Source organism: Ambystoma mexicanum, chromosome 5p (genome assembly GCF_040938575.1).
Source record: "Ambystoma mexicanum isolate Mex_15411 chromosome 5p, UKY_AmexF1_1, whole genome shotgun sequence".
Lineage (NCBI taxonomy): Eukaryota > Metazoa > Chordata > Amphibia > Caudata > Ambystomatidae > Ambystoma > Ambystoma mexicanum.
This window is the reverse complement of record NC_090930.1, coordinates 997,607,512-997,622,560: the sequence shown is the minus strand read 5'-3', so window position 1 is coordinate 997,622,560 and position 15,049 is coordinate 997,607,512. Positions and strand designations below refer to the sequence as shown.

Below are 15,049 nucleotides of genomic sequence, written 5' to 3'. Positions count from 1 at the left end.
CGACCGGTGACGGCGCTTCCTAGAGTGCTGGAACGAGGAAGACGAATGGCTGGAACCACTCTGGGACCAAGATCCCCGGGCCTCCTCCCAATGCGGAGAGTCGCCCCTCGAGTCGTCGGTGGAAACCCCCTTGGACGATTTAGATTCACGGGACTTGGTGGGCTTAGAGCCCCTACTTACCTGGAGCGTCCCCTTCCACTCCCGCAAGGCCTTGGCAGTCAGCGACTGGCATTTTGAACAATCGTCGGTGTCGTGAGACTCTCCCAAGCACCACAACCAAATGCGATGCAGGTCAGTGATCGACGTTTTCGACTTGCAGTCCCGGCAAGTCTTGAAGCCAGACCGCGGGGTCTGAGGGGTCAAAGAAAAAGACATCAGAACGATGAACACAAGAGACGTGCCGAGTTTTGTGAAGCAACTCTTTCGCGGAAAAAATGGAACTGAGGCTATGGGCGCCACGCGTCCTATTTATAACATCTGGTGACAGAGCCCTCGACAGAGGCCTTCGAGGGACATCGACCCAATGTCATCGACTAGGACGCCCTCTGCTGAAAAAGTTTCCAAAGTGCACAGCTGTGGACATTACATGTCAAAGATGTTGAATACGTCAAAGATGTGGAATACGTTGGAGGACACAATCCATTCGAACTGTAACCACTGCAGACCACGATAAAAGGTACGCAGGTTGTCGGGAAGGTGCTGGATCCAGAGAAAGTCGTGGAAAGCTCAGTGGGGAGAGAGAAGTCAAGAACACAGGGTCTGGGGAGCTACCAGAGAGAAAAGAAATCTATTACACTTTTAAGCCACACAATAGTACTTGGCAGGACAGTGAACCAAGTCTATCAGCGAAACCAAACAAGAAAGGCGAGTCTGGACCCGCACCCATAAGAGAAAGTATTTAAGAGTTTTGTGGAGAAAGATAAAGGGGGTCTGGGACCCCGAAGAGAAGAAAGAAGGATTGGGAGAAGGCCCAAACCTGGCAGGAAAGTGAACCAGGTATAGGGGAAGCCCGGGAAAAAGGATTCCTCCAAGGTGCATCTTCCTTGTGGCAGTACCAGGCATTGGAGTACACCAGGTTTACCCTACATAAGGCTGTGGGTCATATGTGACACAAAATTAAAGCATGAAGAAAAGCCAGGGGAAGGGAGTCATTCCCCCTGATGTTGATGAACTTTGTGAAAGAAGCCATGAGAAAGCAGTCATTCACTTGACATTGGGAAAAGCCTGAGACAGATCAGGGAAGGGGAATCACCTCACCCTGGTGTCTGTGAACATTATGTGAGAAGCCAAGAAAAGGGAGTTATTTCCTTGGCCCTATAGGAAAGACAAGAAAGACCAGGGGAAGGGAATCATTCACCCTGACTTTGTGAACTGCACAGTAAAGGCCAAGAGAAGAAAGTTCATCCTGGCACTGTGAATATTATTGAGAAACCTGAGGAAGGTTAAGGGGAGAGGGAGTCATTGCCCCTTAACACTGTGAAGATACAAGACTTTCTTTGTACATTGGTGAAGTATCAAATCAAGAAAGCTTTTGAGACTTTTGGTTTTGACCTTTTTGAAGAGCTTTGCCTTTTTCATAACCGAAAAGTTAACTTTATCATCCATAAGGAAGGATCTATTGTTCTGGACAAGATCATCACTTTACTTAGTTTGATTAGAGTGTAAGGGAAGGAAATCTTTTTTGACACACGACAGTGGTCTATTTGTTTTTGGATGGACATTCTGACGAAGTTCTTAATATTTGGCTGAGGAAGGGAAAACCCTCTTAGTAATAGTGACACGTATGGTTTTCTCTTTTGTCTCCTACTTCTACACCCTTGCAACAGGTAAGGTTTGGCCCTCACTAATATCATCTACTAGTTAAGACAACTTTAATTTAATTAAAAACATATATGAAGCAAAATCATTATAATGAAATACAAATACATGTTAAAACATAGAACAAAGGACTTAGCAAACATTTCTTGAGTGGAGGTTCAGCAAGCTTTAGCAACAATTGTGCCTGCATAGCAATGCAATTACTTTTTTTCTTGTGGAGCTACCATTCTGGCACAAAGTAAAATAAATCTAAACCATGGTTCAATCAGAATCTAATGCCCCTGCGGAAACAGTGCTGCAAAATAGAAATGGAGAGAGGCTAATACTGTAGACAGCAATATTGGGGCTAAAGATGAATTAAAGAAGTATAAGAAGGCAATTTGTAGTGCCTAATCTGCTATTTTTCATGATAAAATTGATGCTGTAAAAAAATCATCCTAGACATTTTTTCAGTTATTTCAAATCTCGATCACCGAAAGTGTACCTCTTCTTCTATGGAACCGTCACTAAGGCAGGTTAATTGAATACGTTTTTTAAAGGAAAAAATAGAAACGATTTAAGGTAAAATTTTGTTGAGTCTCCAAACCTCTCCTGATAAAGTCTTGAATCAGTTCAGGCATATTTTCCCTGGGAAATTGGTGGCCCCCAATGTATGGTGCCTTTTGACTTCAGTCCAGTATCAGGGGATAAAGTACATTCATTAATTGATCAGCTCAAACCCACCAACGATCTTTTATTTCCATCGCCAGCCTGCACTGTGAAGCGTCTGGCTTTAGAAATCGCTCCTACTGTAACAGAGCTTATAAATAAATCTTTGTCGCCCCTAGACCTTAAGAAAGCCCCTGTCATGCCCCTATTGAAAAAAACAAATTTTGACCATCCATGCTGCACTATCGACCCATTGCAGGTCTTTCAGGCCATGTAAATTGCTGGAGAAAGTGGTCACCAGCCAATTGCAGGGATTTGTAGAAAAGAAGTCTGTGTTGGATGCCTATCGGTCGGGACTTAGACCCAAGTCTGGGACTGACACAGCGTTACTGGCAGTACAGGATGACTTGTTAGAGGCCGCTGATAAGAGTCCTTTCATTATTGGTAATGTTGGATCTCTCTGCCGCCGTTGACACAGTTGACCACTCGAAACTGCTTAGTCGTCTGAAAGAAATCGGTAATGACTCGGAGCGGATTCTCTTCAAAATACTGTCCATCACGCGTAGGTGCTTGTCCAAGTATGCTCCTCCTTGCTTATCTTAAAAAAAACTACGAGGCCACCAGGGGGCGCGCAGGTAATGGCTGCCTGAGCGTTGCTCTCCCGCCGTACGAGGCCAGTTGTCGGGGATTGAGCCCCCCCCGGACCCTCCCCCGGCGGCAATACAGAGCGGGATTGGCGGGCGGTCCCCCCCCCGCACTCCCCGCGCGAAAGAGCGGACTTCGGGGACCACGAGGAGCCAGAGAACGGACACGGCCTGAGACGAGGATTAGCCAGAGGGGCCTGGTGACTCCCTCGGCTGCGGAATCACTCCGGCAGGCCCTTCCCGGAAAGCCCTCGGCCCGCCCCGCGGGTGGACGCGAGGACCGGGGACACGGGCCCCGAGCGGGATAAGGACGCTGGTGTCTGCGCCCCCGGGCGGGCTCTGGTGCGAACGGGGTAGCCGCGGACGGCCCCCAGCAGTAGCGGACTCGGGCGAGTGCTCCGCCGGCCCCCGCGGTGTGGATTGCGGGAGGCGCCGTGACACGGGTGGCCCCCGCTGCCAAGCGGAAACCCAAAAGCCGCCCGCCCAGGGCCAACACAGCACAGCAGGGCCGGAGTCGCAGCGAGGCCCGGGGAAATCCCCTCCCCCAGCGAAGTGCCTTCTGGTCCCCCCGAGGCCTGGAACCGGGAGAGAGACGGACGACGGCGACGGGGCTTGAGGACCCGGAGGGCTCTTGACAACGGCCCGCCCCTCCCCCCCGAATCCAGAGGTACAGCGCAGCTACGCCGACGGAACCACCTGAGACTCACCCCCGGTAGGTGGAGGCCCCTGCACTAACTCGCAGGGCGTGTGCCCGCCAACGGTCCCCCAGGAGCCGACAGAGCTAGGGAACGGACCCAGGTGCGAGGCCCCCACCTGGCCCTCGTGGGGCGTGTGCCCGCCTGGAGGTCCCCCTCAACCGCCCAGGCCCACCAGAGGGCCCGATTCCAGCCCCCATTGATCGGGCCCGGAGGACATTCCCATTGGCCCCGAGTTAGGGGTAGACAACGAAACAGGTGCGTGGAATGCCTGTATGAACTGGCGGGAGGCCTTGCAATCCTTTCGCTACAAAGGGGTCGGGAGAAATAGCGAGAACCCCACAATCCACGGGGCCATGTCCCACCCGGAAACTCCAACGCATTCCGCCACGGCCATGGAGAAGGGATTTGCATCCATACTCCAGGAGATCCGGGATATGCGGTCAGACATCGCGCAAAAGCTGGAAAAAATGGACAACAGGGTGGACAAGATGGAGGACAGGCTCCTGCGCGTGGAGACCGACCAGTCGACCTCAGCCATCCATGAAGTGCAAATGGAAATGCGGCTGGCTGCCCTGGAGAAGAGGGACGAGGAAAGGGCCAGACAGATGGACGACTACGAAAATAGGGAAAGGAGGAACAACCTTAGATTTTTTGAGGTTCCGGAAGTGGAAGGGGAGACGGAGAGAGACTTAATCCGGGTGGTGCGAGACATAATCACCCTCCTCTTTGCCAAAGAAATGACAACGGAATTGACATTTGACCGCGTGCACAGAGCGGGCGGCAGAGCGGGAAACCCCCGATCGATCCTTGCGCGATTCCATTACTATACGGACAAGGCTAAGGTCCTGGAGGAGGCAAGGAAAGCAGGGGCGATTTCCTACAACGGTGCAGAGATCTCGATATTTCAAGACCTCTCAGCCTACACCCTGGCGAAGCGGAGAATGTGTCGCCCCCTAACACAACTACTAAAAGACAAAGGAGTACGCTACAGGTGGGGGTATCCATTTTCCCTGACCTTTGAATATATGGGCCAACGGACGTCGCTAACCACGGAAGAGGACATAAGAGGGGCCATTCAGGACTATGTGACTGAGCCCACCACCAGAAGAGGCCCGGTGGGCCCGGCGAGATTGGGGGAGGGGCCCCCAGACCGTCCCGGGTCCAGGAGGAGGAAAACAGGCTCAAGAAAATATAGGAAGCTTAACACCCCTCCGACTGCGAGGGAGGGGGAGCGCAACGACACAGATGACTGAGAACAGGGACGACTGGTCCACGGGGGATCCAGCGCAACGATGGTCCGGTTGATCACACATTTCCCCAGGACAGCAAGTAAGGTGGGGACGAAGTTGGGGGAAAAATGGGGGGGGGGCTCATAACAACGAGCTTAGCTCAGCGTGCCCGGACGGATAGGGCAGACTGGTGGTCCGGCCTAATGCCAGGAATGGCGGAACTAAATGGCTGGACGCCGGGTAGGGGGGAGGGGGGTTCGAAGTTGCCAGGGGGTTGTTGGTTGGGGAGGGGGTTAGGGGAAAAGTTGAGGGAATGTCCGAATAATGCCCGACCAGTCCGACCAGTGCGACTTCGGGAGCAAATAACAAACTGTGTTGTTAAGCAGGTGTCCAACAGCTTTGATGGCTTAGATTATGGCTGACTGCCAACCGGCTCTGGGGGTGGGCTCCCTGAACGTGCGGGGCTTGAACACACCCACCAAGAGGTCCCTAGTTTGTCGTGAATTCAGGAGGGCGAAGCTGGACCTGCTGTTCTTACAAGAGACACATTGGGCGAGAGGGAAGGAACCCAAAATGAGAGGGGGAGGTATAGGGGAGGTCCTATATGCATCCCATAAGGGGAAGAAAAGAGGGGTGGCTATCCTGGTCGCCAGGGGCCTCCGCTTCACTAATGAGGCTACCATGCAGGACCCCGAGGGTCGCTTTTTACTGGTGAGGGGCACTCTACAAGGAGCCCCCCTGACACTGGCTGTAGTGTATGGTCCGAACGAGGGCCAGGCCCGGTTCTGGGAAGAGGTCAAGGAGAAGCTAATATTATTCGTAAGGGGCACGCTAGTGGTGGGGGGAGATTTTAACATGGTGTTGGTCCCATCCAAGGACAGGAAGAGGGTGGGCCCCCAGGACCCCAGACCCGCGGAGGAACCCACGGCGCGAACCTTCCGGAGAGTGAATGAGGAGTTGGGTCTCGTGGACTCAATCCCGTCTCCCAGAGCAGGGGTCCCCTCTTTTACGTATTACTCGGCCATCCATGCCTCGTTCTCGAGGATAGACTATATCTTGGTGGATGAAACCCTTCGCCCGCACGTTACAGGCTATAGGGTCGATCCTGTACCCTGGTCCGACCATGACATGGTAAGGGTGACAATATCAGGGGGATGGTGTAAAGAGCGCAGGGGCTGCTGGAGATGCAATGATGCCCTACTGAAGAACGAGGCTCATGCCCAGGAGATCGCGGACGCCATAACAGAATTTTTTGAGTTAAATGACAATGGGGACGTAGGCACGCACACGCTCTGGGATGCTTTCAAGGCGACTCTTCGTGGCATCCTCATCCAAAAAAGTGCAAGGGTAAAAAGGGAGAGGGAGGCCCAGGAGAGGACCCTGCGGGAAAAAATTGCCCATCTCCAACCGAGGGGTTCCCCAGACCGGGTCCCGGACCGCGATCGAATGGCCGCTCTGGAAGATTATAGACTCCAGCTGAAAGACTTACTTATCCACAAAACGGAGAGAAGTCTTCAGATGGTAAAACAAAAGTATTACGAGAAAGGGGACAAAGCGGACAGGATCTTGGCATGGAAGTTGAGGGAGGTCCAGAGGAGCAGAATGGTGAGGGAAGTGAGGGACGCCCAGGGAACTTTGGGTTGCGAGTCCTCCCATATCGGAGGGGCCTTTCGCCAATATTATAAGACCCTGTACTCATCCGAATACGACGAGGGAAACGCCCCGATAGAGACTTTTTTGAGCTCCGTTCGGCTCCCAGCTCTATCCAGGGAGATGTCCGAGGGGCTGGAAGGGCCAGTGACCGAAGATGAGGTGGACAAGGCCATAGGTGGGATGAAAGCGGTCACCTCCCCCGGGGACGATGGATTCTCTGTCTATTTTTATAAAAAATTCCGATCTTCCCTAATCCCATATTTGGTGAGGGTCTTCAACTCGGTGCTAGAGGGGGGAGCTCTCCCCGACTCCATGATGGGGGCCATCATTGCGGTACTACCTAAGGAGGGGAGGGACCCCACAGAATGTGCCTCTTACCGCCCTATATCACTGCTTAACACTGACGTTAAGATATTGGCAAAGGTGGTGGGGAGGCGGATAGAGGGAGTACTTCCGAAACTAGTCCATGGGGACCAGGTGGGGTTCATCAGTGGGAGACAGGGTTCGGACAACATACGCAAGACCATAGATCTATTCCACTTTGCGCAACAGTCGGACCTTAACGCAAGTGTCCTCTCTCTGGACTCAGAGAAGGCGTTCGACAGAGTCGAGTGGCGATACATGGATCTCCTCCTGAGGAAGATGGGTTTTGGGGCTCACATTATGAGCTGGGTAGCGGCCCTTTACAGAGCTCCCACGGCAAGGGTCCAAGTGAATGGAGAGTTGACCGATGCTTTGCCTCTCTCCCGAGGGACGAGACAGGGGTGCCCTCTCTCCCCTCTGATATACGTCCTTACGATAGAAGCCCTGGCTATAGCCATCAGGGCCCACCCAGGGATTAAGGGGATTAGTAGGGGGGAGGTGGAATTTAAACTCTCCTTGTTCGCAGACGACATTCTGGTCTACCTGGTAGACCCTAGCTCCTCGCTCCCCCCCCTGCTGGACCTGATAACGGAATTTGGCCGCTTCTCGGGCCTGAAGATTAATGCCTCGAAATCGGTCCTGCTCCCCATGAGACTCCGAGACCCGGGGCTAGACCCCCTGGATGGACTCCACGGGATTGCAATGGGGAAGGCTAAAATCCGATACCTGGGGGTTCTCCTCACACGGGATTTAACTAAACTGGCCACTGCGAACTATGACCCCATAATAGAAGGGATCACATCGGACTTGAGGAGGTGGGGAGGTATGGTCCTCTCTTGGTATGGCAGGATGATGGCGGTCAAAATGAATGTACTGCCGCGGCTCCTATACCTTTTTACGGCACTTCCAACCGGCGTCCCACAGCAGACTTTCAGGGTGTTACAGAACTCCACTCGGGACTTCATATGGCAGGGGAAAACCCCGAGGACCAGGAGGACTACGCTGACGCTGCCCAGGGAGGAGGGAGGGTTTGGACTCCCGGACTTCAGCCTGTACTTTCGGGCTGCTCAGCTACGAGTCCTCCTGGAACACATGAAGGAGGGAACGTACTGGTTGTATCTGGAGGATATGGACACCCACCCCCTGAAGGTACGCGACCTCCTGTGGGCCCCACGGAGAACAATCCCGAGTCACTTGAAAGCCCACCCGACCTTGGGAGTCCTCTGGGACATATGGAAGGAGGGTCCTCAGACGGCGCACCTCACTACATGGCCATCCCCGATGTCTTCCCTCTGGGGGCACCCCCTCAACCTGGGTAGCAAAGGGTTCAGGTCCACCCAAGTCTGGTCGGACAAAGGTCTGGAATGGGCGGGACAGCTGTTCAGGGAGGGTGAATTCCTGCCCTATGAAGAATTGAGAGACGCACTCGGCCAGGGATCCCTGTCTATCTTTGAGTACCTCCGTTTGAAGGGTATTTTATGTGACCAATCATGGGGCTCCAGTCTCAGTAGACAGCTAACTCCCTTTGAAAAGCTCATAGATGCAGCGACCTCAAGGAAGGGGGCGGTTTCCAGCATGTATAAAATTCTCAATACGTACGACCTCCAGGGAAGAAGAACCTTCCGCAAGTTCTGGGAGGAACTGGCGGGAGAGGAGATTTCAGAGGATTCCTGGTCGAGAATATTCAAAATCGCCTTCCATGGGAACCTCTTCACGGCCGATATGGAACACAATTTCAAGGTGCTGCAAGGGTGGCCTAGGGACCCAGTGAAATTGTCTAAGATGTTCTCGGGGGTGTCCCCACTGTGTCCGAGGGGATGTGGGCAAACAGGCTCCAGGAGTCATATGTGGTGGCACTGCCCCAAGGCACAGGTGTACTGGGGGCTGGTGAGGGGCTGGATGGCGGAAGTGATAGAGGAACTCTTACCTCTCAATCCTCTGACGATGCTGTTGGGCCTCCCCCCAGAGGAAGTTGAAATCCACAGGTACCCGAGGATGTGGGAGACAATGCTGCAGGCGGGCAGAGTAGCCCTCGCACAAAAATGGAAAAGCCCGGAGCCACCCTCCAAGGAAGAGTGGATGAAAAAGGTTAAAAACATGTTTATAATGGATAAACTGACTGCCATGGTGAACAATGACATCAGCGCTTTCCTCACAAACTGGTATGGAATACAACAATCATGGGGTTGGGAGGTCCACTGATCCTTCCGGTGTGAGAACTCGGTCCCAATGGGGCGATCCAAGCAGAGAGCAGTACTTCAGCGGACAGGGACGCTCAGCACCCGGGGCGAGACGGCATCAGGCCTAACGGTGTTAAGGACATCAGCAACATCACACTTGGAGGGAGAACACACTGCGAGTCTCCCGGCACAACAGACTTGGCTTGGGCACAGGACAGGGGGGGTGGGCACAAGTTGGGGTGGTGGAGGTGCGGGGTGGGGGGACATGGGGAAACTGTTTTTTCTGTAAACCTGAATAAAAATTGAAGTTTAAAAAAAAAAAAAAAAAAAAAAAACTACAGCTGCCTCCTCTAGATCTACCAGAGCAGCCTATGCCGACAGCATCATCCAGCCCAAATGTATGCAGGCCAAGGCTGGAGGCTCTAGCTTCCCGGCAATCGCATGCCAAACATTTGAACTATCTCCCACCTACCTTGAGAACCGAGCATGCCTATTGGATTTTCCGAAGAGCGCTAAAAACACTGATGTTCACTTCAAACGGTCTTCCAAGTGCAACGTGCATCTCCAAAAACTTATCTGATCAACTTTGTATGTAAAAAAAATATTGATATTGTCATTTGAGTAAATGGTCATGTAACAGTGCCTTGATGCCTCAGAGCATACAAGTACAAAAATAAATGAATAAACATGGCATGAAATGTTTTGGCACATTTCTATCATGTCGGTGCCAACAGTTAAGATGTGGGTTTGCTTTCAGAGCCCATCAATATTTATGTTGCACAGGGATCCTCTCTGTCACCCCTGCTTTTCAATCTTTATTTGCGACCACTAATGAACATTCTGAGGAGGAGCCAGATTCATTTTCCCTCCTATGCCGATGACAACAAGGTGTTCATTAGAATAGAGAATGTCTATGAAACATTTCTTAGGGTCAATCAATGTCTTGCTGAAGTTATCAGCTGGATGTTGGTAAATCAGCTGAAACTTAATCCAGCTAAAACCGAGGTTGCGCTTTTCGGGCCGAAACATCTCCTCGCTGCAGGGAAGCGCCCCCAAGACTCACGCTTCCTGGGGGCTGAACTTAAATTTCCCTTTAAAATAAAACATATTGGTTGCATATGGCAGGACAATCTTGCCAGTGAAAGTCAGTGCCAAGGTCCAGGCAGTTTTTTATTCTCTGCGTCTGCTACGACAAGCTTTGCCGTTTATTCCAAGCAGTGATCATGCTGTTGCAGTGGGCTCCTTAGTAAATTCACATTTAGACTAGTGAAAAAGCCTTCTTGCTGGAATTGCGGCTAAGCAGAGGCAGAGATTGCAAAGGGCAAAGAATGCAGCCGTTAGACTGGTCCACCCATGTCTCGGCTGCCCGCCGGACCCTCCACTGGCGGGCAGTGGATGACAGAATTAAGTTCAAGGTGGCCTGCCTGATCTTGATCATATTTAGCAGATAAACTTAGTCGATATCAACCGACCAGGTTGCTACGCTCACGGGTTCAATTGTTGCTGAACATTCCTCCATCTTGCTGTGTCACTAGAGGGGAAACCCAAGATTTGCTATTTATGGCCCTAAGCTGTGGAATAATATTCCCCGGGAAATCAGGACCCTAGAATCTTTTTACCAGTTTCAAAGAACTCTTAAAACCTTCCTCTTCAAATGAAAGGGATCCTAGAGGCCTTTTGCTTTTTTATATATAGCCCTATCTGACAAATTAGCTCTTTTGATGGGTGCTGTGCTCTACTGTGTTCTTTCAAGACCATCTGCCCCGCTATACGATTCGGTTCGTCCTTGTGCGCGTTTATAAATCCCTCAAACCAAATCTAAAACAGTGGCATATAGTAGTGCTGGCTAATACAGCTAAAGTACAAAGTGAAACACACAAAGAAAGAGTATTTCAGAAATAAGGTTTTAAACGGAAGTAAAAAAAGGGAGAGAAAAAGACAAACATACAGTTTCAGATCACTTAATTCCTACGGTTACAAGCATAGGCTTAGGCATCTTGGATCAAAGAGTGAAATAATCATGTGTGGTCGGAGATGAGTTAAATGTGTAGTCCAGATAAATTTGCACTCACCTAAATTCCCCACTGACATACTTATCACGATCTTTGAACATCAAGATAGAGGTTTTATAAATCTTTATGGCTCTACTTTCTCCAGTTGATGTACTGGCATGATACACATTAGCCTCAATTAAAAAAGAAAAAAGTATTTTAATCATACTTGTCCAACATAAGTTAGCAATTCATGGTTTCTGTTATTGCTAGTGCAAATGTTATTTCAATTTGTTCATACAGAATAAGAATCCCAAAATGCAATCATGCACAATTTATCGAAATGATCCATTTAGCACAGTGAGATACTATTCTTTGCAAGGGAGTCTAGCGATGGTCAAAGGGTTTGTCCTTTACTGGAGGAAAAGAAATGTCCTTGCTTGCGACTTGGTAAACAATTTACACAGAACAATTCCTTGAACCATCGATAATGCATATTTTATGGATCAAACTTCACGTTCATTAATACCATGTAAACACTAAATGCATGGAAACTATCAGTTAAAAGTGCCAGAAGTTCCCAATAAAATATATTTAAAGCAACCAAAGATATCAAACCCTATTGCTATTCAATTAATGAAAGAGCAAGACAATATTACAAAAATGAATCATTTAAAATGTGTGTCGATCATTTACTAAAACCATTTCAACGAAGAAGTTATGTGAACGCAATTGGCTTGGTTTTCAGATTACACATGCTTTCGGTGTCACGAAACATAATAGAATCAACTGACAATCCAGGCCATTGCAAAAGTGAAAAAAGTTCCTTAAAATTATCCCTACCTTCCGAGAGTATCCACCACTCTTGGCATTGTAGCAAAAGAGTCACAGTCTTGGGGTTTTAAGTTTCCTCAAACTTCTTTCTTGTGTCTTGAGGCTTTGGTGTCTGGATGTCTAGTCTGCTCCTCACCCTAGTTTACCTGACCCCACCAAGGCCGGCACTTAAGACACTCTGGGAGTATTTCCACTCCTACTCCCCAAGGAGACTCTTCTCAGGTGGCCAGGGAAAGGTCATCGCTCTTGAATGCCGATCCTGGGGTTGGAGAAGTGAAGGAGGATCACCTGGGACGAGGGTCCTTGGAGATTGGCAGTGGGGTGTCCACAGGTGAGATATAATATACCCTTTGCCTATTGATGACCAACCTACCCCTACCCCGGCCTTTATGGGCTATTGTAGAACCTCTCCTCTCATTTGCCCACATTGTACCTTTGATAGTACTGAGACGAGGAAGAAGTGACTAAGAGTAATGAACACTAAGATCTCTTTTCGCCACTCTAGTACAGAGACGAGGAAGATGCCCACAGAGTACTTGCAAGGTCAGGCATGTCACTTAGTCAGGCAAACCCACTTTGGAATAAACACCTGCAACCTGTCAAGTGGTTGCAAGTGTAGAAATGGAGACAGGTGGAATAGAAAAGAGAGTAACAGAGAGGCGTGTGTAGGAGAGACCACAGGACCCTTTCCATAAGGAGGCAGCCACGGTGGGAACTGGGGAGGCACCAGGACACCGGCCGACATCCCCGAGGGCCTCTGCAGCACAAGGCGAGCTGGGCCGTGCGGCTAACACAGGTGTGGGAGCCTCTGTGGCAGAGATCGAGCAGCTGGGCCTGCTAACAAGCAAGAGAGAAAGAGGATGCTGTCTGCGTCCTCGCAGAAGCAACATAGTCGCTGGCGTGTGCGAGATTCCATCCAGTGTGCAAGCCGGGCTAGCTGAGATCAGAGCATCAGCCAGGAAAGCAGAAAGGAAGTCGCAGGTGCTGCCGGAGCGAGACGCCGAAGACCGGTGAATGTCGGGGTAAGCCACTCCAAAGCAGGGGCGCTCCTGTGGCAGGCTGCGCATGAATAACGAAGCGCTGTATGAATGAAAGCTTCAACCCATGTTGAACTATGCATACTGAATACCGAACTGAATTAAAGTTTAAAACAAAGCTGAAAGGAACAGGTTACTTTCTTACCTGGGAACGGTTTTTCGATGGGATGTTCCTCCGACGTATTCCACATCTATGACAGTAATCACCACAGCTGTGCTGCCTCGGAAAAAAAATTCGGCATAGGCACCCTGCGTCAATGATGTCGATACGCTGTCCTCAAAGGCCTCCGTTGAGGGTCGACGTCACCGGATGTTATATATAGGACGCACGGGACCCATAGCCTCAGTTGTAGTTTTTTCCCCAGAACGTGTGGCACCAATCTCCTGCCAGTATGACTGCAGAAAGCCTTGCGGAAACGTAAGCTGCAATCGCATAAGGAATTCTGTAGAGGGGCAGGCTGGGAGGGTGCGATGTGGAATACGTCGGAGGAACATCCCATCGAAAGAATGTTACCAGGTAAGAAAGTAACTTGTTCTTCGAGGGGATTGTGTCCTCTGACATATTCCACATCTATGACAGACTCCCAAAGCAGTACCAATGTATGGAGGTGGGAAAAAGAATTTAGAATTTTAGAATGCCCAATCAAATTGCTGAATAGAGGACCGCCTTATCAAAGGCTAAATCTTGCCCATGGATGGAGTCCAGGGAATAGTGTTTTACAAAAGTATGGACAGGGGCCCATGTGGCTGCTTCACAAATATTACAAATGGGAACACCCCTCTGCAGAGCAGTGGAGGCAGCCACACCCCTAGTGGAATGAGCCCGTAAGCCTACTGGAGGGTCCTTTTCCGCCAAACGGTAGCATTCAGTGATCGTCAAAATGATCCATCTGGACAAGGTCTGCTTTGAAACAGCTTGACCTATACACCTTCCAGCGTATCCCACAAATAGCTGATCGTCCACTCTGACCCGGGACATCTGTGAGAGATAGAAGTTCAAAGCTCTCCTAGGATTCAACTTATGGAGCCTCTCCTCTTCCTTACCAGGATGCAGAGGAGGATAGAATGCCGGAAAATTACCTTCTGGCTCAAATGAAATTCCCACACAACCTTCGGAAGAAAAGAAGGACGAGCCCTAAGGATAACCCTGTCCTTATGGAACACTGTGAAAGGTGGCTTGGCAGAAAGTGCCTGCAACTCACTCACTCTGCGAGCGGAAGTAACCGCAACTAAAAATACAGTCTTAAATGTCAACAGTGTCAATGGACAAGAGTGTAAGGGCTCAAACAGAGCTCCCATTATGAATTTTATAACTGAGTTCAAATCCCATCCCGGCACCTGGAAAGGTGACGGAGGAAACACATTAGTTAGCCCTTTCAGAAACTGAGAAATCAAAGGAATCTTAAAATAAGAACACTCCTCAGACGAGCGCTTAAATAGTGACAGCGCCGCCAGGTAAACTTTAATGGTACCCACTTGCAGGCCTTTGTGAGCTAATGAAAGCAAAAAAAGACAGAACCACAGGAATTGAACATTGAAAAGGATCCACATTCTGAACCCTGCACCAGTCGCATAACTTTCTCCAACGGCAACGGTACAGGGATTTAGTTGCTGGCCTTCTGGCCGAAAGCAACACCTCCATCATGTCTTCAGGGAGTTCCCAATCCTTCTACCTCAACCTTTCAGATTCAGATACCAAGCATGAAGGCTGAGAGACTTGACCTCTGGATGGAGAACCCGACCCCCCCCCCCCGTGAGAGCAGATCGTCTCGATAGGGAAGACGTTGTGGAGGGCAGATGGACATGTCGAGAAGTTCCGGGTACCACGCTATCCTGGCCCATGCCGGAGCAATGAGGACCATTTGGGAACCTAACCTCCGCAACACTTGCGGAATGACGGGGACTGGAGGAAACGCGTACAGCAGTGGGAAGGAGCACTCCACTACAAACGTGT

The 15,049-nt window shown here is 50.4% G+C and overlaps 1 protein-coding gene across 1 annotated transcript in view; it reads right to left on the bottom strand.

Annotated features, from left to right (window-relative positions):
- RIOK1 (RIO kinase 1) overlaps window positions 1-15,049 on the bottom strand; it is an 862,653-nt gene that overhangs the window by 510,447 nt on the left and 337,157 nt on the right. Inside the window, exon 7 of the mRNA XM_069613474.1 lies at window positions 11,306-11,418. Coding sequence (XP_069469575.1) covers window positions 11,306-11,418 — 113 coding nt within the window. The remainder of the gene's footprint in view (window positions 1-11,305; window positions 11,419-15,049) is intronic.